Source organism: Rana temporaria, unplaced genomic scaffold (assembly GCF_905171775.1).
Source record: "Rana temporaria unplaced genomic scaffold, aRanTem1.1, whole genome shotgun sequence".
NCBI classification, from domain to species: domain Eukaryota; kingdom Metazoa; phylum Chordata; class Amphibia; order Anura; family Ranidae; genus Rana; species Rana temporaria.
Genome location: NW_024404527.1, coordinates 91,233 through 113,093, shown reverse-complemented (window position 1 = coordinate 113,093; position 21,861 = coordinate 91,233). Strand labels below are relative to the sequence as shown.

General features: G+C 46.0%; 1 protein-coding gene across 1 annotated transcript; it reads right to left on the bottom strand.

The window, feature by feature from the left end:
- Nucleotides 1–2,383: 2,383 nt before the first annotated feature.
- Nucleotides 2,384–13,260, bottom strand: LOC120922131 (tRNA wybutosine-synthesizing protein 4-like). The gene is made up of 3 exons (XM_040334606.1): nt 13,011–13,260; nt 11,237–11,372; nt 2,384–2,914 (listed from the first exon to the last, which is right to left on the bottom strand). Exons 1-3 carry the CDS (start codon nt 13,226–13,228, stop codon nt 2,702–2,704), a joined length of 567 nt encoding a protein of 188 aa, XP_040190540.1. The 5' UTR covers nt 13,229–13,260; the 3' UTR covers nt 2,384–2,701.
- Nucleotides 13,261–21,861: the final 8,601 nt, after the last annotated feature.

Here is a 21,861-nt window from a genome sequence, read left to right as displayed (position 1 = left end):
CTCTGTCGTGTTTCATCTTCGGCCTGTCGTCTCAATCCTCTTTCCTGTGTCTCTGCGGCCCGTCGTCCCAATCCTTTCTCCTGTGTCTCTTCGGCCTCCCATGCCAATCCTCTCTCTCCTGTGTCTCTGCGGCCTCTCATCCCAATCCTCTCTCTCCTGTGTCTCTGCGGTCTGTCGTCCCAATCCTCTCTCTCCTGTGTCTCTGTGACCTGTCATCCCAATCCTCTCTCCTGTGTCTCTGCGGCCTCTCATCCCAATCCTCTCTCCTGTGTCTCTGCGGCCTGTCGTCCCAATCCTCTCTCCTGTGTCTCTGCGGCCTGTCGTCCCAATTCTCTCTCTCCTGTGTCTCTGTGGCCTACCGTCCCAATCCTCTCTCTCCTGTGTCTTTGCGGCCTGTCGTCCCAATCCTCTGTCCTGTGTCTCTGCGGCCTGTCGTCCCAATCCTCTCTCCTGTGTCTCTGCGGCCTGTCGTCCCAATCCTCTCTCCTGTGTCTCTGCGGCCTGTCGTCCTAATCCTCTCTCTCCTGTGTCTTTGCGGCCTGTGATCCCAATCCTCTCTCTCCTGTGTCTCTGTGGCCTGTCGTCCCAATCCTCTCTCTCCTGTGTCTCTGCGGCCTGTCATCCCACCCATCTACTGCATCTCTGCAGCCAGTTACATATGCTCTCATATGTAACAACTCCAAACTGCTCCTAATTCAGAGTGCTCCTTACAAAAACTGGTGACCCCCCCCCCCAGACGCTGCCATTCCGAGTCTCTTCTGCTGAAGGTCACCAAACTATGGTCTGTTCCATTTTTTTTTTTTTTTTTAAATCCACATAACATTTTAAATTCAAATTTTTAAGGCAACAATTTAATACCGACTACCAAATCATATTTAATATTGTTTTTAATTAAAAAAAAAAAAAAAGAAATTCGTCTGCAGTTTTCTTGAATAAAAAAAACGTATATACACACACATAAAAAAAATGATATTATATTTTATACAATCTTGGAGCCCACTGAGGGATACAGAATGCCTTAAACCTACAGGTCATACTGTCATCTACAGAGGGATAAGACACTGCCCAAAAAAATAAAACATGAGGCCCAGCCCAGAGTATAACCCCTCCTACTCCCAGCAAATCTCAGATTTATAATGAAGTAGTACCGCAGAACCCTCAACACAAAAAGGTTGGGACCAGTGTCTCTAAATGGACTCTTTATTAGAGAAACATTTTTTTTTATTAGAAAATGTATTTTACAAAAATCTGTATTCTTTCCTGTCCATTGGAGGTCTTCAGGCTTGGAGAGGTCCAAAAACAGACAGCTGAGGGCAGGGCAACACAATCATTAACAGGACCAACGCACTGTACACAGAAACTGCCGCAGCTAATGTAACCGTCTGTAACTGCGTCGCTTTAACTGACAATTGCGCGGTCGTGCGACGTGGCTCCCAAACAGAATTGTCGTCCTTTTTTCCCCACAAATAGAGCTTTCTTTTGGTGGTTTTTGATCACCTCTGCGGTTTAAATTTTTTGCGCTATAAACAAAAATAGAGCGACAATTTTGAAAAAAATTCTATATTTTTTACTTTTTGCTATAATAAATATCCCCCAAAAAAATATATAAAAAAAACTTTTTTTCCTCAGTTTAGGCCGATACGTATTCTTCTACCTATTTTTGGAAAAAAAAAAAATCGCAATAAGCGTTTATCGATTGGTTTGCGCAAAATTTATAGCGTTTACAAAATAGGGGATAGTTTTTTTGCATTTTTATTTTTTATTTATTTTTTACTACTAATGGCGGCGATCAGCGATTTTTTTCGTGACTGCGACATTATGGCGGACACTTCGGACAATTTTGACACATTTTTGGGACAATTGTCATTTTCACAGCAAAAAATGCATTTAAATTGCATTCTTTATTGTGAAAATGACAGTTGCAGTTTGGGAGTTAACCACAGGGGGCGCAGTAACATTTAGGGATCACCTAGTGTGTGTTTACAACTGTAGGGGGGTGTGGCTGTAGGAATGACGTCATCGATCGCGTCATCCCCATTATAGGGAAGACACGATCGATGCGCCGACACAGTGAAGCACGGGGAAGCCGTGTTTACATACGGCTCTCCCCGTTCTTCAGCTCCGGGGAGCGATCGCGACGGAGCGGCTATAAACGAATAGCCGCGCCGTCGTCCCGGATCGCTCCTGAAGCCACGGGGACCGCCGCATGTACCGGGGGGGGTCCCGATCGGACCCCCGACCCACGTCAAGCAGGGCACGTATATATACGTGGATGTGCCTGCCTGTGCCATTCTGCTGACGTATATGTACATGAGGCGGTCCTTAAGTGGCTAGGGATGCTAGCTGCGGAGGGCCTATCCTGGGCTGGCCTACAGTTTATCTGTTTGCAAGTGCTGAATCCTTCTGTTGGTGGCAGTATAACCCCACAGGTTTAAAACTTCCTATATCCCTTGATTGGATAAGAATTAAATATTTTTACTCCATACCCAGGTTTGGAGAAAAACCCTAATGTCCTGACAAAGCAATGATAAAGAGAGAAACAAGTTGGGAAAAGGGCAACTCTTGTCTCAGTGATGTCACTTTTTCCAGTAGCGGCTGGTCAGTCTCCAACATCCCTCTTCTTAACCCGTGAAACCTCTGGCAGTCTGTAGAACCGTCACATGCCTGAGCAGTCTGTAGATTTCAGCTTGATGACGTCAGCTCACTTGTCAGACCTGCCGGGCCCATCTGCACCAAGGCCTAGTGGGACGGTCTGACTTGGCGCAGAGAGAAGATCCACCACTACAGGCTGCGCATTAAGATGAGTCCCAAATGAGAAGCAGGTTCCGCCTCCGCCCAGAATAACAATCTGATTTGAGTCTTGAAGAAGAACAGAACTGTGACCATGCAGCATTAGCGGCCATGTTAATGAAGCCTGCGAGCAAAAAGACAGCGTTATAATGAAACCCGATAAAAGATGGCAAATAGTTGAGTCTTAGGGGGGGAAGGGCGAAGAGGGAGAAGGGTCAAGGCGCATTAGGAAGGGTTGGAATGAAAGGAGGCAAACAGTGGAGGGTTATGGGGAAGGTGTGATGGGAGTTATGGTCAGAGGGTAGAGGCTTATGAAGTAGGGCATGGGTCTTCAAACTATGGCCCTCCGGGTGTTCAGGAACTACAATTCCCATCATGCCTAGTCATGTCTGTGAATGTCAGAGTTTTACAATGCCTCATGGGATGTGTAGTTCCGCAACAGCTGGAGGGCTGTAGTTTGAGGATCCCTGAAGTAGGGGGTAAGGAGGATTGTGGACGGAAGGTGGAGACTTATGGGGGAAGGGTACGCAGTAGGGTTGTCCCGATACCACTTTTTTGAGACCGAGTACAAGTACCGATACTTTTTTTCCAAGTACTCGCCGATACCGAATACCGATACTTTTTTTGAATGCCATGTGACAGTGGCTTTTTTTTTTTTTTATATATTTTTTTTTAACAGTGATATTTTATTTTATTTTATTTTAGGGGGGGTGGGGGATAGTGGATTGTCAGTGTTTTTTTTATTATTATTTACATTTTATTTTTTAAATTATTTATTGCAATTTTTTTTTTAATCAGCCCTGTTGGGGGGGCTTTGGTGAGATATGAGGGGTCTTAACAAACCTCTGACATCTCCCCTTTATAACAGGGAAAGGGACTAGGGACACAGATTCCCCAGTACCTTTCTCAGCAGCCTCAGCTGCGCTGAAAATGAATGGAGAGAAGACAGCGTCTTCTCTTCATTCATAAACTGAAACATTGTAATCACAGTTTACGATGTTTCAGTTATGTGAATGGACAGAGTCAGTGACCACCGACTCTGTCCATTCGGAACAGTAAGGAGCCGGATTTACCGGCTTCTATCTCCGCTCTCCATCCTGACAGTTCCAGGGGGTGAAGGAGGAGTACGGAGGGGGAGAGAAACAATGAGGGGGAAACGGGGGAGAAGCAAACACCGAGGGGAACGCGGAGGGAGACGCAAACACACGAGGGGAACACGGAGGGAGACGCAAACACAGAGGGGAATGCGGAGGGAGATGCAAACACACGAGGGGGACACGGAGGGAGACGCAAACACACGAGGGGGACACGGAGGGAGATGCAAACACACGAGGGGAACACGGAGGGAGACGCAAACATCGAGGGGAATGCGGAGAGAGATGCAAACACACGAGGGGAACACGGAGGGAGACGCAAACACCGAGGGGAACGCGGAGGGAGACGCAAACACACGAGGGGAACACGGAGGGAGACGCAAACACCGAGGGGAACACGGAGGGAGACGCAAACACCGAGGGGAACACGGAGGGAGACGCAAACACAGAGGGGAACACGGAGGGAGATGCAAACACCGAGGGGAACGCGGAGGGAGATGCAAACACACAAGAGAAAAAAAGGAGGGAGACGCAAACACACGAGGGGGACACGGAGGGAGACGCAAACACACAAGGGGAACACGGAGGTAGATGCAAACACACAAGGGGAACACGGAGGGAGACGCAAACACCGAGGGGAACACAGAGGGAGACGCAAACACATGAGGGGGACACGGAGGGAGATGCAAACACACGAAGGGGGACACGGAGGGAGACGCAAACACACAAGGGGAACAGGGAGGGAGACGCAAACACACAAGGGGAACAGGGAGGGAGACGCAAACACAGAGGGGAACACGGAGGGAGACGCAAACACCGAGGGGAACACGGAGGGAGACGCAAACACCGAGGGGAACACGGAGGGAGATGCAAACACCGAGGGGAACACGGAGGGAGACGCAAACACACAAGGGGAACACGGAGGGAGACGCAAACACCGAGGGGAACACGGAGGGAGACGCAAACACCGAGGGGAACACGGAGGGAGACGCAAACACCGAGGGGAACACGGAGGGAGACGCAAACACCAGGGGGAACACGGAGGGAGACGCAAACACCGAGGGGAACACGGAGGGAGACGCAAACACCGAGGGGAACACGGAGGGAGACGCAAACACCAAGGGGAACACGGAGGGAGATGCAAACACCGAGGGGAACACGGAGGGAGATGCAAACACCGAGGGGAACACGGAGGGAGACGCAAACACACAAGGGGAACACGGAGGGAGACGCAAACACCGAGGGGAACACGGAGGGAGACGCAAACACCGAGGGGAACACGGAGGGAGACGCAAACACCAGGGGGAACACGGAGGGAGACGCAAACACCGAGGGGAACACGGAGGGAGACGCAACCACCGTGGGGAACACGGAGGGAGACGCAAACACCAAGGGGAACACGGAGGGAGATGCAAACACCGAGGGGAACACGGAGGGAGACGCAAACACACAAGGGGAACAGGGAGGGAGACGCAAACACAGAGGGGAACACGGAGGGAGACGCAAACACCAGGGGGAACACGGAGGGAGACGCAAACACCAGGGGGAACACGGAGGGAGACGCAAACACCGAGGGGAACACGGAGGGAGACGCAAACACCGAGGGGAACACGGAGGGAGACGCAAACACCGAGGGGAACACGGAGGGAGACGCAAACACACAAGGGGAACAGGGAGGGAGACGCAAACACCGAGGGGAACACGTAGGGAGACGCAAACACAGAGGGGAACACGGAGGGAGACGCAAACACAGAGCGGAACACGGAGGGAGACGCAAACACAGAGGGGAACACGGAGGGAGACGCAAACACAGAGGGGAACACGGAGGGAGATGCAAACAGAGGGGAACACGGAGGGAGATGCAAACACCGAGGGGAACGCGGAGGGAGATGCAAACACACAAGAGAAAAAAAGGAGGGAGACGCAACCACCGTGGGGGACACGGAGGGAGACGCAAACACACAAGGGGAACACGGAGGTAGATGCAAACACACAAGGGGAACACGGAGGGAGACGCAAACACCGAGGGGAACACGGAGGGAGACGCAAACACCGAGGGGAACACGGAGGGAGATGCAAACACCGAGGGGAACACGGAGGGAGACGCAAACACACAAGGGGAACACGGAGGGAGACGCAAACACCGAGGGGAACACGGAGGGAGACGCAAACACCGAGGGGAACACGGAGGGAGACGCAAACACCAGGGGGAACACGGAGAGAGACGCAAACACCGAGGGGAACACGGAGGGAGACGCAAACACCGAGGGGAACACGGAGGGAGACGCAAACACCGAGGGGAACACGGAGGGAGATGCAAACACCGAGGGGAACGCGGAGGGAGATGCAAACACACAAGAGAAAAAAAGGAGGGAGACGCAAACACACGAGGGGGACACGGAGGGAGACGCAAACACACAAGGGGAACACGGAGGTAGATGCAAACACACAAGGGGAACACGGAGGGAGACGCAAACACCGAGGGGAACACGGAGGGAGACGCAAACACATGAGGGGGACACGGAGGGAGATGCAAATACACGAAGGGGGACACGGAAGGGAGATGCAAACCCCCGAGGGGAACGCGGAGGGAGATGCAAACACACGAGGGGGACACGGAGGGGGAAAAAAACACAGAGGGAGAGAGACTGCAGCAAAACGGAGGGGGGCTGGAGGAGGACACGGGACAGTCAGTGGTGATCGTGTGTGGGGGAGTTACAAGCACTGATCACCGCTGATTTTAAAACAGCTGAAAGCTGGGGGGGGGGGGGGAACAGAGAAGCGGAGAAATTACTTTTAAATCTATACAGCGGTGATCGGTGCTTGTAACTTCCCCATGCACTGATCACCGCTGACAGTACAAGTATCGGGTGAAGCATCGGGAGCATTTGCCCGAGTACAAGTACTCGGGCAAACGCTGGGTATCGGTCCTGATACTAGTATCGGTATCGGGACAACCCTAGTACGCAGCATAGAGGGCAGAGGATTATGGTGCAGGTGGGAGGAAGGTTGAGATCCTTCATGTGGAGGTTTATAAAGGGATGGATAAGGAGGATTGAGGATGTGCAGAAGTTTATGAGGATTAGTGAGTCGTAGGGGACTGAAAATCAATGGGGAAGGTGTGAGAGGGGTTGGGGGGCAGAGGATGCAGGCTTTTGAGGATGGGTGAGAATCAAAGGAGGCAAACAGTGGAGGGTTGTGGGGAAGGTGTGATGGGAGTTATGGCCACAAGACAGAGGCTTATGAAGTAGGGGGTAAGGAGGGTTTTGGACTTATGAGGAAGGGCGAGAAGGAGAGAAGACAGGATTATGGGGCAGGTGGGAGGAAGATTGAGATCCTTCAGGTGGAGGCTTACAGTAAAAAGGGAGGGGTGAGGAGGGTTACATAGTAGGTGAGGTTGAAAAAAAGACCATCATTCCATCCTATGTGTGTGATAATATGTCAGTATTACATTGTGTATCCCCGTATGTTGTGGTCGTTCAGGTGCTTATCTAATTTGAAACCATCGATGCCACCCACCGACACCACCACCTGTGGAAGGGAATTCCACATCCTTGTCACTCTTACAGTAAAGAACCCTCCACATAGTTTAAGGTTAAACCTCTTTTCTTCTCATTTTAATGAGTGGCCACGTGTCTTGTTAAACTCCCTTCCAAAAAAAAAAAGTTTTATCCCTATTGTGGGGTCACCAGTACGGTATTTGTAAATTGAAATAATATCTCCTCTCAAGAGTCTCTTCTCCAGAGAGAATAAGTTCAGTGCTCACAACCTTTCCTCATAACCAATATCCTCCAGACCCTTTATTAGCTTTGTTGCCCTTCTTTGTACTCTCTCCATTTCCAGTTTCCTGAGGACTGGTGAACAGAACTGGACAGCATACTCTAGGTGCGGCCGGACCAGAGTCTTGTAGAGTGGGAGAATTATCGTTTTATCTCTGGAGTTAAAGGGGTTGTAAAGGTTCGTTTTTTATTTTCTAAATTGGTTCACTTACCTTTTTCTTCCATTTCCCTTCTAAAAGTTGTTTTTCTTTGTCTGAATTTCTCACTTCCTGTTCCTCTTCAGTAAGCTGTTCTAAATGACTTTCCACCGCGCTCGGATGATGGTGGAAAGCTTACTGAGGAGAAACAGGAAGTCAGAAATTCAAACAAAGAAAAAAAAACATTTAGAAGGAAAATCGAAGGAAATTGTAAGAGAACCAACAATGCGCTAGCTTTAACTGCTTGCCGACCGCCCGTCGTAGTTTTACGGCGGCAAGTCGGCTCCCCTGCGAGCACGTAATACAACGTCAGCGCTCACGAGATCGCTCGGAGAGCCGCGGAAATACTCGGGACAGCTCGGCTGAACTCTGAAACCCTCGGAAAGGCTTGGGAATGGAGTAATTGCGAGTATTTCCGAATGGCTCAGGCGCCCCCGCACCTCTGACCAAATGTTGTACTGCACGCAGCTGTGCCTTGAATCCTGCTTGTTTTGCGAGACAACACTCGCAAACCGAGTCAGGATTTAAAAAAATAAAAACGCGTATTGCAAAACGCTCGTTAACCGCGTTACTCCCAATCCGAGGCGACACTGCATTTAACCAAAACATCACACAATGGGTTAGATAACGAGGTAGGGCCGATTCATGGCTACGCCGCCCTCCTCTAGCAACTACTAGCTGACAATGATATAATTAACATGCTAATTAACGCAGCACTTAACCACTTAAGGACCGCCTCCTGCACATAGAAGTCGTCAGAATGGCATGGCTGGGCACAAGCACGTACCTGTACGTCCTCTTTAAGTGCCCAGCCGTGGGTCACGGGTGCCCGCCCGCGACCCGATCCCAAGCTCCGTGACCGCGGCACCCGATCACCGCCGGAGTCCCGCGATCCGTCCCCGGAGCTGAAGAACGGGGAGAGGTGAGTGTAAACACAGCTTCCCCATTCTTCACTGTGGCGGCGTCATTGATCGTCTGTTCCCTTATTTAGGGAAACACGATCAATGACGTCACACATCCAGCCCCGCCCCCCTACAGTTAGAAACACATATGAGGTCACACTTAACCCCTTCAGCGCCCCCTAGTGGTTAACTCCTAAACTGCAATTGTCATTTTCACAATAAACAATGCAATTTTATAGAATTTTTTGCTGTGAAAATGACAATGGTCCCAAAAATGTGTCAAAATTGTCCGAAGTGTCCGCCATAATGTCGCAGTCACGAAAAAAATCGCCGATTGCCGCCATTAGTAGTAAAAAAAATAAAATAATAAAAATGCAATAAAACTATCCCCTATTTTGTAAACACTATAAATTTTGTGCAAACCAATCGATAAACGCTTATTGCGATTTTTTTTACCAAAAATAGGTAGAAGAATACGTATCGGCCTAAACTGAGGAAATTTTTTTTTAGATATTTTTGGGGGATATTTATTATAGCAAAAATAAAAAAATATTGATTTTTTTTCAAAATTGTCGCTCTATTTTTGTTTATAGCGCAAAAAATAAAAACCGCAGAGGTGATCAAATACCACCAAAAGAAAGCTCTACTTGTGGGGAAAAAGGGATGCCAATTTTGTTTGGGAGCCACGTCGCACGAATGCGCAATTGTCAGTTAAAGCGACGCAGTGCCGAATCGCAAAAACTGTCCGGGTTCTTTACCTGCATTTTGGTCCGGGGCTTAAGTGGTTAAACCAGCCCAGGTGAACAGACTGTCCGGCAACAAGGGTAAAGCAGAGTACATTATCCCAAGTATAAACACACAACACCTTATTAAACAGACAATAGCAGGAGACCCCAGTAGCAAACTGTTCGTCTCCTACCTACAATAGTCCAAGGCAAAGCTCATACAATGTTTCATCATTCTGATACAGTGTAATTAATGTATCATAGATTTCTTGAGGGATATTGTTGATAAATATTACTGTCCCATCTGAACGGAAGAATGGTTGAAGAGGTTTAGGGGCAGGCAGAACAAGCAAATGGAAAAGGTTTAGGGGGCAGGCACCAGAGGCTACTGGAAAAAGGGTGAGGAGGGTTAGAGGCTGGCAGCAGAGGCTTATGGGAAAGGTATGAAGAAGGTTTGGGGCAAAAGGTAGAGACTTATGAGAATTAGGGATGTCCCGATACCGATACCGAGCATTTCCCCCGAGTACTTGTACTCCGGGGAAATGCTCCGATGCCTCACCCGATACCTGGACAGTCAGGTATCGGGTGGTGGGGGGAGTTACAAGTCTTCTCCCCCCGTCATGTCTTCTGCCCCCCCTTGGCCCCCCCCCCCCTGTGACGTCCCCCCCCCCCGTGACGTCTTCTCCCCCGTGTGACGTCTTCTCCCCCGTGTGACGTCTTCTCCCCCGTGTGACGTCTTCTCCCCCGTGTGACGTCTTCTCCCCCGTGTGACGTCTTCTCCCCCGTGTGACGTCTTCTCCCCCGTGTGACGTCTTCTCCCCCGTGTGACGTCTTCTCCCCCGTGTGACGTCTTCTCCCCCGTGTGACGTCTTCTCCCCCGTGTGACGTCTTCTCCCCCGTGTGATGTTTTATCCCCCCCGTGATGTCTTCTCCCCCAGTGATGTCTTCTCTCCCTGTGCTGTCTTCTCCCTCCCCCGTGCTCATGACTTGTCCCTTTCTCTGTCTTAAAGGGGAGATGTCAGAGGTCTGTTAAGACCCCCGATATCTCACCAAAGCCCCCCCAACAGGGCTGATAAAAAAAAAAAAAATGCAATAAATAATTAAAAAAATAAAATGTAAATAATAATAATAATTAAAAAAAAAAAACACACTGACACTACTGACAAAAAAAAAATCACTGTAAAAAAATAATTCGTAAAACATAAAAATGGTGTAAAAAAACAAAACAAAAAAAAAATACCGCCACTATCACATGACATTAAAAAAAAAAAAATCGGTATTTGATAACGGCGAGTACTTGAAAAAAAGAAGTATCGGTACTTGTACTCGGTCAAAAAAAATGGTATCGGGACAACCCTAATGGGAATTGGTGAGAACAGAGGGCAGAGAGTGAATGTTTATCGGGGGGGTTAAAGGCTAGGGGGGGAGAGTTACCCATAAGGCCCCATATTCTCTGGGTGGGAAGGGTATCCCCATAGGGATAAGAGAAGAGGATAGGGGGGCATAGTGTGAAGAACTAACATTAAGGATAGGGAAGGTAAATACAGTCTTTTAGAGAAGGGTGAGGAGGAGAGAACCCGGGCCAGTGAGTGGAGACCTAAACAAGAACCCCCGATTGCAGGATATGGCCAACAAGATCAATTGTGGGTGCATTGTATTTTTCCAGGTTATAAGGAATAAGCCCCCCCCCCCCCCCCATGTGTTTGTGGAAGGATAGTAGCCCATAGTAGCCCTCGGTCACATACTCACAGTGTTAAGTTGAAATTCGCCGACTTGTCCGGTCTTCAGATCTACAACAGCCAGCCCCGGTACACCTCGTCTGTGAATCCAAACTCCTCCCACCAGAAGCAGCTTATCTCCAATCACGTGTGAGGTGTGAGCGTACCTGGGGAGAGGGCAGGGACCATATAAAAAAATAAATAAAAAAATGAAGAATGGTTTATTCTTATAAAAAAACAGAGCCAACTTTGGTCCCCACTTAAACCAATCATAATCTATCTTGGTTTGTCTTCAGAGAAGTGATTTCTGGGATGCACCATTCTTATTAATTTGTTTCTCTCTTTATGAAAAAGGTACTAGAGATGCACAATTAATCGTTAAGAATTGAGATCGCGATTCTTTCCCCCCTCGTGATCTTAAAGCGATTTTCTTGATTCTGGGCCATATTCTGAGTATAGTTACGATGGAGTATCTCAGGATACTCCATCGTATCTCTCTTTTTTGGCCAGTGTATCTATGTGACTGATTCTTAGAATCATTTTCGCATAGATACGCTTAAGATCCGACATGTGTAAGTCACTTACACTGTCGGATCTTAAATGTAATTACTCCGCCGGCCACTAGGTGGTGTTTACGTTCAGGTCTCATTTGTTTATGCAAATGAGCCTGATACGCCGATTCCTGAACGAATTTGCGTCGCGTAACCGCCGCTAACGTCGTTTGCGTAAGGTTACCCCTACTATATGAGGGGTAACCTTACGCCAGTCCCACGTACGCCATGTTAAGTATGGCGTCGGGTCCGCGTCGTCTTTTCCCGTCGGGTACGTCGTTTCCCTAAGTCGTTCTTGAATACGACTTTACGTCAATGACGCACACGTCGGCGTCATTGACGTTTTACGCCGAGAACTGGAGCATGCGCACTGGGCTATTTTAAGCCCGGCACATGCGCAGTTCGTTCGAATCGGGGGTGCGCTTAATTTAAATACAAGCCGCCCCCTTGGATTTACGCGGGGATACCCCGGGCCAATTACACTCCGCCGTCCCAAACTACTGAGCAAGTGTTTGGGGAATACAGCACTTGCTCCTGTAGGTTGGGGCGGCGGAGTGTAAATGGCTTACGCGCTGCCCGCCTAAAAAGTACCAGAATATGGCCCTCTATGCTCACAGCTGACAAAAAAAAAAAACATCAGGCAGTCTGCCAAGTTTCTCAACATCCCTCAGCAGCTGATCGAACTATAAACATTGTAACATTTTGTTCTTTAGAATTATCATAAAGAATGAACTTTAGACTGTAAATGAGGGAAGTTTAACCACTTAAAGATGAAGGCCCCTTTCACACTGGGGCGGGAGGTGCGGTGGCGGTAAAGTACTGCTATTTTTAGCGCTAATTTTGCGGCGCTATTCAGCCGCTATCGGGCGGTTTCCCCCCCCCCCGCGCAGCCGAGAAAGGGTTAAAACCGCCCGCAATGCGCCTCTGCAGAGGTGCATTCCTGGCGGTATAGCCGCGTTGTCCCATTGATATTAATGGGCAGGAGCAGTATACACACCGCTCCAAAGATGCGGCTAGCAGGACTTTTTTTACCGTCCTACTAGCGCACCGCTCCAGTGTGAAAGCCCTCTGGGCTTTTTACACTGGAAAAAAAACAATATCAATAAATCCTTCTTTCAAAATAAACTCAACACCCCCTCCACCCCACCTCACTCTAAATTCAATAAAAATACATAAAAACATTTAAAAAAGCTGATATTTATAGAATAGCAGTCAGTACATCAGTAGGGGGGGAGTCTAGAGAACCTCCATTACCTGGGAGTGAGAGAAGGACTGGTCTCCAGCTTCTCCCACTCGAAATGCGTTTGCCGTGGATGTAAGATATAAATTGATCCAGTGGGAAGGCCGGATTTGAGGAGACCCCCAGATATAACAGCGGCACCCTTCCATCCAGAACAGCTGTGACTGTGAGACCAAGGAGGAGCCGTGCCCAGAACCCGGACCTGCAAAACCAACCAAGGCAAGAGAGGCATCACCAATCACATTGAACTTCCTGATGACCCCCAACATTCATGTGTCTTCAAACTACGGCCCTCCAGTTGTTTAGGAAATACAATTCCCAGCATGCCTAGTCATGTCTGTGAATATCAAAGTTTTACAATGCCTCATGGGATGTGTAGTTCCGCAACAGCCGGAGGGCCGTAGTTTGAGGATCCCTGCCCAACATATTCGGCTGAAGAATGGTGGCAGTTGCTTTATTTATATGATGGGCTGGTTCCTTCGAGGAAGCCCTCCATGTGTGTCTTGCCTACAGTCATGCATGGTGGTGGGAGTGCCATGGTCTGGGGCTGCATGAGTGCTGCTGGCACTGGGGGGCTACAGATCATTGAGGGAACCATGAATGCCAACATGTACTGTGACATACTGAAGCAGAGCATGATCCCCTCACTTCGGAGACTGGACCGCAGGGCAGTATTCCAACATGATAATGACTCCAAACACACCTCCAAAATTACCACTGCCTTGCTAAAGAAGCTGAGGGTAAAGGTGATGGACTGGCCAAGCATGTCTCCAGACCTAAACCCTATTAAGCATCTGTGGGACATCCTCAAACGGAAGGTGGAGGAGCGCAAGGTCTATAACATCCACCAGCTCCGTGATGTCATCATGGAGGAGGGGAAGAGGACTCCAGGGGCAACCTGTGAAGCTCTGGTGAACTCCATGCCCAAGAGGGTTAAGTCAGTGCTGGAAAATAATGGTGGCCACACAAAATATTGACACGTTGGGCCCAATTTGGAAATTTTCACTTAGGGGTGTACTCACTTTTGTAGCCAGCGGCTTAGACATTAATGGCTGTGTGTTGAGTTATTTTGAGGGGACAGCAAATTTACACTGTTATATACAAGGGGGCAGATCCACAAAGATCTGCCCCGGCACATCGTATCCGAGATACACTACGCCGCCGTACCTTACCTGGCTTTGGTTCGAATCCATAAAGATTTTGCGCCGTAGGTTACGGCGGCGTAGTGTATCTCAAGTGGCGTAACGGCGCGGAATTCAAGTTGGGCGGGTAGGGGGCGCGTTTCATTTAAATGAAGCGCGTCCCCGCGCCGAACGAACGCCGTGCATTGCGCGAAATGACGTCGCAAGGACGTCATTGTTTAGACTTGGATGTAAATTACGTCCATCCCGCGATTCACGCACAACTTACGCAAACGGAAAAAAAAATTCAAATTAAACGCGGGAACGACGGCCATACTTAACATAGCAGGTCTAACTATACGCCACGAAACAGCAACTTTAACTATACGCCAGAAAAAGCCGACTAGAGACGACGTAAAAGAATGCGACGGCCGCTCGTACGTTTGTGGATCGTCGGAAATAGCCAATTGGCATACTAAACGCGGAAAACGACAGGAACGCCACCAAGTGGACGCCGAAGAATTGCATCTTAGATCCGAAGGCGTACGAAGACGTACACCTGTCCGATCTAACCCAGATGCCGTCGTATCTTGTTTCGAGGATTCAAAACAACGATACGACGCGGGAAATTTGAAAGTACGCCGGCGTATCAGTAGATACGCCGGCGTACTCTCTCTGTGGATCTGCCCCAAGCTGTACACTCACTACACAACAGTGTTGTCACATGAAAAGATACAAGAAAAGATTTACAAAAATTTAAGGTGTGTGCTGAATTTTGTCAGATACAGTATATTTTTTTATATAGTAGTAATGGGGGTGATCAGTGATTTATAATAGGACTACGATAGTGTGGCGGGAAATCTGACACTAAAGCTGGGGGGGAACGGACTAACTGCCACTGACATCATTAATACAGTGGTCAATCAGGAGTATCAAAATGGGGAAGAGCCCCGGCCCTGACGGGTTTACATCATTATATTATAAAAGGTTTGGGGGGATACTAGTGCCATTTTTTCAGAAGTACATGAACTCAATAAGGGGGGGCATGGTAATGCGGAAGGAGGCCCTGAATGCTCACATAACTTTGATAGGGAAGGAAGATAAGGACCCCGCTTTGTGTGCCAGTTATAGGCCGATATCTTTAATAAACGTGGACATAAAAATCTATTCAAAAATCCTCGCTGAGAGAATAAAACCGCTCTTAATAGGCCTTATAGATAATGACCAAGCGGGGTTTGTGCCTGGGAGAGAAACGAGAGAAAACATTCTAAGAGTTATATTTTTATTACAGAAAGCCAAAAAGAATAAAGAACCAATAGTATTCCTGTCATTAGATGCCGAAAAGGCGTTTGACAGGCTGGATTGGGAATTTATGCTAGCAAACTTATCCCATATAGGATTTGGCCCAAGTATGCTCAGGTGGATAGGGGCTCTTTATTCTGGGCCCTCTGCTCAGGTGAGGGTGAATGGTACCCTCTCGGACAGCTTTTCACTTGGGAATGGGACCCGGCAGGGGTGTCCGCTTTCGCCTCTCCTATTCGTCCTATCATTGGAGCCTTTACTGGAAACAATACGGATGAACCAGGAAATAGAAGGGATAAAATTGAAGAGAAGGGAGCATAAGATATCCGCATTCGCGGATGACATGATGTTATTCGTATCTAACCCCAGGGAGACACTGCCCAAAATAATGTGGGAATATGAACAGTACGGTGAGATTTCTAACCTTAAGATTAATAAAGATAAAACGGAGATACTAAGTATTTCATTAAGCCCACAGGAGCGTAGGGAACTTGAGGGGCTCTATCCATTCAAATGGAAGCAGAGGAGGATGAAATATTTAGGTATATATTTGTCCAGCATGGAAAGATATTTCTATGAAGACAATTATATACTATTATTGAACAAAGTAAAATCAGATTTAAAAGGATATAGTATAGACAGAATATCATGGTGGGGAAGGGTGAGTACTATAAAAATGATGATCTTGCCGAAAGTTCTTTATATTTTCCAAACACTCCCGATAAAAATTCCAGAAATATATTTTAAAATCCTGGATAAGATAATAGGAGGATTCATATGGAGGGGGAAAAAGCCGCGTATAGCAGTGGAGACTTTGATTAGATCTAAAGAGGAAGGAGGAATACAGTTGCCGGACTTCAGAAGGTACTATGAGGCGGCAGTATTGAGGAGGATTACAGATTGGGCACAGGGTGAGGTTGGAAGCAAAAAAAAGTGGGTAGAAGTCGAAGAAAGTCTAAGTAAAAAAGAGCTGGGAAATATAATATGGGTACCGAGGCAATATAGAGGATTACCCCTGGATATTCCTGTAATAACAAAAGAAACTTTTAGAATATGGGATAAGCTCTGTAAGAAAAATAAATTGCCCTATAATAGCCCGCTGCTGCCACTTACAGGTACGGATTTCTTTCCGCCTGGCAAGGAGGGGGGATTATATCGGAGGTGGGCAACCTCAGACACTTTAAGACTGAAGGATATAACAAAAGGAAATGAAGTGTGTCCGGTGGGAGAACTTCAAGAGAAATATGGACAGTACCCAGGAGATAGGTGGAGACACAGACAAGTCCAACATTTTGTTGGCACTTTGTCGAAGCCCTTGCGAGCTATGAATGAACTAAATCAATGGGAAAAACTTATGACCCAAGGAGAACCTGGGAAAGGGGGAATATCAAGTCTCTACAAGATGTTGACACCTAAGATAGAGCTAGGAAAATTGAAAATGATAGAAAGCTGGGAAATAGAACTTAATCAAACTATATCTAACAAGAAGAAGAGACAGGTGCTAGAATACGTCCAGGCTACAACGATGGATGCAAAAGTAAAAGAAACCAATTATAAGCTACTTACTAAATGGTACTATGTACCAATTAAACTGCACAGAATGAATAGTGAGGCGTCCCCCTTATGCTGGAGGGAGTGTGGGATGGAGGGAACTCATGCCCACATATGGTGGCAATGCCCCCTCATACAGGTATACTGGAGGGAGGTACTAGGCCTGATAAAAAAAATCAGTGGATATGAGATAAGATATGATCCATGGGAATGTTTGTTCCACACTACGAGTATGTCCAGGAAAAAGTATAGAGGTTCCTTGGTCCCGTTCCTACTGAACGGAGCCAAGGCACTAATACCAAGGAACTGGAGGGAAAAAAGAGCACCCTCGATAGGGGAATGGCTCCAAGAAATTGATAAAATGAGAGTGATGGAGGAGCTGTGGTCCTTTCAGGTAGAGTCTGGACCAAGATATGAAATGATTTGGAAGGGATGGAGGGATTTCAGGGCGAGGGGGAGGGAGGGGGGAGATGAGGGGGTAGGGAATGGAGGGGAATAGAGGAGACCGTTGGTGGGAATCCTTCTAGAATCCCCTTCTCTCCTCGCGTATGTTTCTTCCTTTTTTTTTCCTTATCTATATTTGTCGGTGGAGGGGGTCTATATTTCAAAACATGGGTAATATGCACAATAGGGGGAAATTATAGCCCCTATAACAGAGTGTCCTTTTTGTTTTTATTTCTTTTTTTTTTTTTTTTTTTTTTTCTCACAACATAGGGGTAATTGTCCTATTCCCCTTCTGACCATGGGGTTTGTTTTGGGTTTTTTTTTTTCTTTTTTTTTTTTCTTTTTTTTTTTCTCTTCTCCCTCTCTCTCTTCTCTTTTCATTTATATTTTTTGTTCACTTAAGTAATATACACAATAAGGGGAATTAACCCCTACACTTTTTCACTATATTCAAGATGGACTTAGTGTCTATCTTTTTTTTTTTTACAACTCCCCTCCTGGTTTTGTACACTCATGTAAATACACAATAAGGGGAATTAACCCCCTATATTTTTCACTATATTTTAGTAGGACTTAGTGTCTTGTTTTTTTTTTTTTTTTTTTTTCTCACAACTCCTTCTCGTTTTTAAGTAAATACACAACTAGGGGAAATAACCCCTATATTTTTCACTATATTGTAGGGGGACTTAGGGTTTTTCCTTTTTTTTTTTTTTTTTACAACCCCTTCCACATAAGTAAATACACAATAAGGGGAATAAACCCCTACACTTTTTATTATATTCTAGTAGGACGTAGTGTGTTTCTTGTTTCTTTTTTTTTTATCTTTTTTTTTTTTTTTCTTTTTCTTTTTCTTTTTCTCCTTCACAATACAGGGGAAAGTGTCGTTTTTTTTTCTTTTCCTCCCCCTTTACAACATAGGAGAAATGGTGTTTAGTTTTATTCTCTTTGCTAAGGGGTAGTCTTTTTTTTTTTTTTTTTTTTTCTCCCCCTCTCTTTTTTCTTTTTTCATTTATATTTTTTGTTCACTTAAGTAATATACACAATAAGGGGAATTAACCCCTACACTTTTTTTTTTTTTTATATATAACTCCCCTCCTGGCTTTGTACACTCATGTAAATACACAATAAGGGGAATTAACCCCCTATATTTTTCACTATATTTTAGTAGGACTTAGTGTCTTTTTTTTTTTTCCTCCCCCTCTCTCCTCCTGTCTCTCTCTCTCCCCTCTCCTCTATATGTCCTCCCCCCCTCCATTCACTGTAGGTATAGGTAGTAAGGCCCTATATCTGGGTATCTCCCAAGGAGAGTGGAAAGGGAAGGACTGGCCCTGGGGTGAAATGTTGGAGAAATACAGGTGCAGTACGTAGTATTGGTAGAAGAAGATATAGTTTTTTTTTTAAGGTCTTTTCAATGAAAAGGGTACACTTTGAGACCATATATGTCAGTCTGTATAGTGATTTTATGTTGTATTAATTGTACTGTTTTGTAAAAAATGAATAAAAGATAAAAAAAAAAAAAAAAAAAAAAAAAAAATTAATACAGTGGTCAGTGCTAATACTATACACTGTCAATGTACTAATGACACTGGCTTGGAAGGGGTTAACTTCTAGGGTCAATCTTGGGGTTAACCCGTGTGCCTAAAAATATGTAATCTGTGCTGATTTTTACTAAAGATCTTTGTTTCTTATCTCTGCTTTTCAGGGATAAGAAACTGACAGATCGCTCCCTTCCTACAGAGCTCTGTGTTTATCAACACAGGGCTCTAGGTTGTGATTGCACACAGCCAATCAGTAGGTCCCGGCCATGAATCATCGGCTGGGACTTGCTGAGATGAAGTTTGCCCCAGTTGAAGAGCCATTTGCTCGAAAAAAGGCCGGGTACATAGCCTACCTGTGCTACCTGTTCACCACGCTTCATTTTTTATGTGATCACCTGTACTAGCCTCTTCACAGGGCTTGTGCTTTCGCTTGTTTTTATCCTGTTTTTACCTATGCCAATAAAGGCCTTTTTATTGGGAATAACTACACCACGTGGAGCTTTTATCCTTCCATGTTCCCACTTTTGAACATGCATACCCGCTGCCCTCCATAAGGATTCCTTCAGTGATTCATCTCACCTTGGATACCTGAGATTTACTGACGCAGATCTCCAACAGCCTCATCGCCTGTTCCAAGATTACCATCAGCTCGAGGAGCTTGTACATGCTTTATTGACACACCGTCGCTGGCGAGTGTGTCCACCACATTTGGTAAGAGTACCCATTTCTTACATTTACCAGTGATCATTGGATGGCCTAACTTACCTTAAAATAGTGATACAGTGATGTGATTTTCCACACCTGCTTGGGTTATCATTGGACCACACAGTGGATCTTACAACTGATTCTTGCCTTGAGACGACTCACCTCACATGTTCCAAGTTAGTCGATCAAAGGGATTTTCTTTCTGTTTTTTTCCACATTGGACTACCCTTTTTTAGTGGGTGTCCAATATATCATCACTATTCAATTGGACTCATATTATTTGTATTATTCATATTGCTTATTATGTTATATGTATGCACCATTTTTCTTATATATTCTTAAGTATAACTGCTGATAGTAGTGGATTTAGTACATTCTCACACACCAGAGTATACTCACCTAGCTGAGAGCATTCCTTGGCCTTACATTGTTATATAGTTCTTGCTATATATATATTTACACCTCCAAGACGACCACTGCCTTGCTAAAGAAGCTGATGGTAAAGGTGATGGACTAGCCAAGCATGTCTCCAGACCTAAACCCTATTGATCATCTGTGGGGCATCCTCAATCAGAAGGTGGAGGATCGCAAGGTCTCTAACATCCACCAGCTCTATGATGTCGTCATGGAGGAGGAGAAGAGGACTCCAGTGGTAACCTGTGAAGCTCTGGTGAACTCCATGCCCAAGAGGGTTAAGGCAGTGCTGGAAAATAATGGTGACCACACAAAATATTGACACTTTGGGCCCAATTTGGAAATTTTCACTTAGGAGTGTACTGACTTTTGTTGCCAGCGGTTTAGACATGGATGGTTGTGTGTTGAGTTATTTTGAAGAGACACAAATTTACATAGTCGTACACCCACTACTTTACATTGTAGCAAAGTGTAATTTCTTCAGTGTTGTCACATTAAAAGATGTAATAAAATATTTACAAAAATGTGAGGGGTGAACTCACTTTTATGAGATACTGTATATATGTGATCCTGCACAGCACAGCCCTATTGTAGCAGTAAAGGTGTTATGGGCAAGTGGTTAAGAAGAATGTAATTTTTCAAAAGCCAGACATATTTTACAGATTATATGTTCAGTGTATGTTTTCAGAGACAAAATCCAGAAATAGAGTAAAGTTTCTATGGAGAGTATGCTAGTCTTTTGACTAAACCTTGTTTTCAAAGAAAGAGACCAGGCATTAACCTAAAATAAAAATTAGAGTGCAAGTTTTCAGAAGTAGTTTATAATTTAGTGCACATTTTTAAGAGGAAAACGCAATACAGAGTTAATGAAAACATAAAAATGTTAGTGCATTATGCCATATTAAAGAGCAAAAAAATATCTTAGTGATTGATATACAGTATGTAGGCCTTTTTGCTATGCTGCAATTTCAGAGGGAGAAAGCTAGCAATTCTTGCCCTCAAGTTAAAACTTACAGGGAGAAATATACTAAAAGATGGAAAAGATCAAGGGCACCTCCCTAATTTACTCAACCCTCCAGGAAAAAAACTCCTTCCAAAAGTCCAAACCACTCACCGACTGGGAGTCTGACCTACTTACCCGATTCTCTGATCATCAGTGGCAAACAGCGATTAAGTCTATTTACAAATACACCTCTTGCACCTCCTTATGGGAACTTTCACAAAAACTGTTGATGAGATGGTACCTGAGACCGTCTAGAATAGCTAGATTCCACTCTAACACCTCCCACGACTGTTGGAGAGATTGCAACAACCCTGGCACTCTTCTCCACATATTCTGGACCTGCCCATGCATAGGGAAACTGTGGACATCAGTGGAGTCGGTGCTGCGGGAAATACTTGGTCTTCCCATTTCACTAACCCCCCAACTGACTATCCTTAACCTGACCATTGAGGACATACCACCTCCCCTGAGACTGGTGACTTTGCACGTTTTATTGGCAACAAGACTTTTAATTGCTAGAAACTGGAAATCAAAAAATGTCCCAACAATATCTGACGTAGTGAGACTGGTGCAAACCCACTATACTTACTAGACCACCCTTGCACGTAGGAAACACTCTTGCTCTACCATACTGACTCTCTGGAACCCATGGCAACTTTGGTATAATAGCAAGTGGACCAATTGATACACCCTGTGACTATACTGGTATACTCTTGATGCTCTCTAAGACCCCCCCCCACCCCCCCTATTCCTCATGCCCCCCCTTTATTAGTATAAATGTATTCTG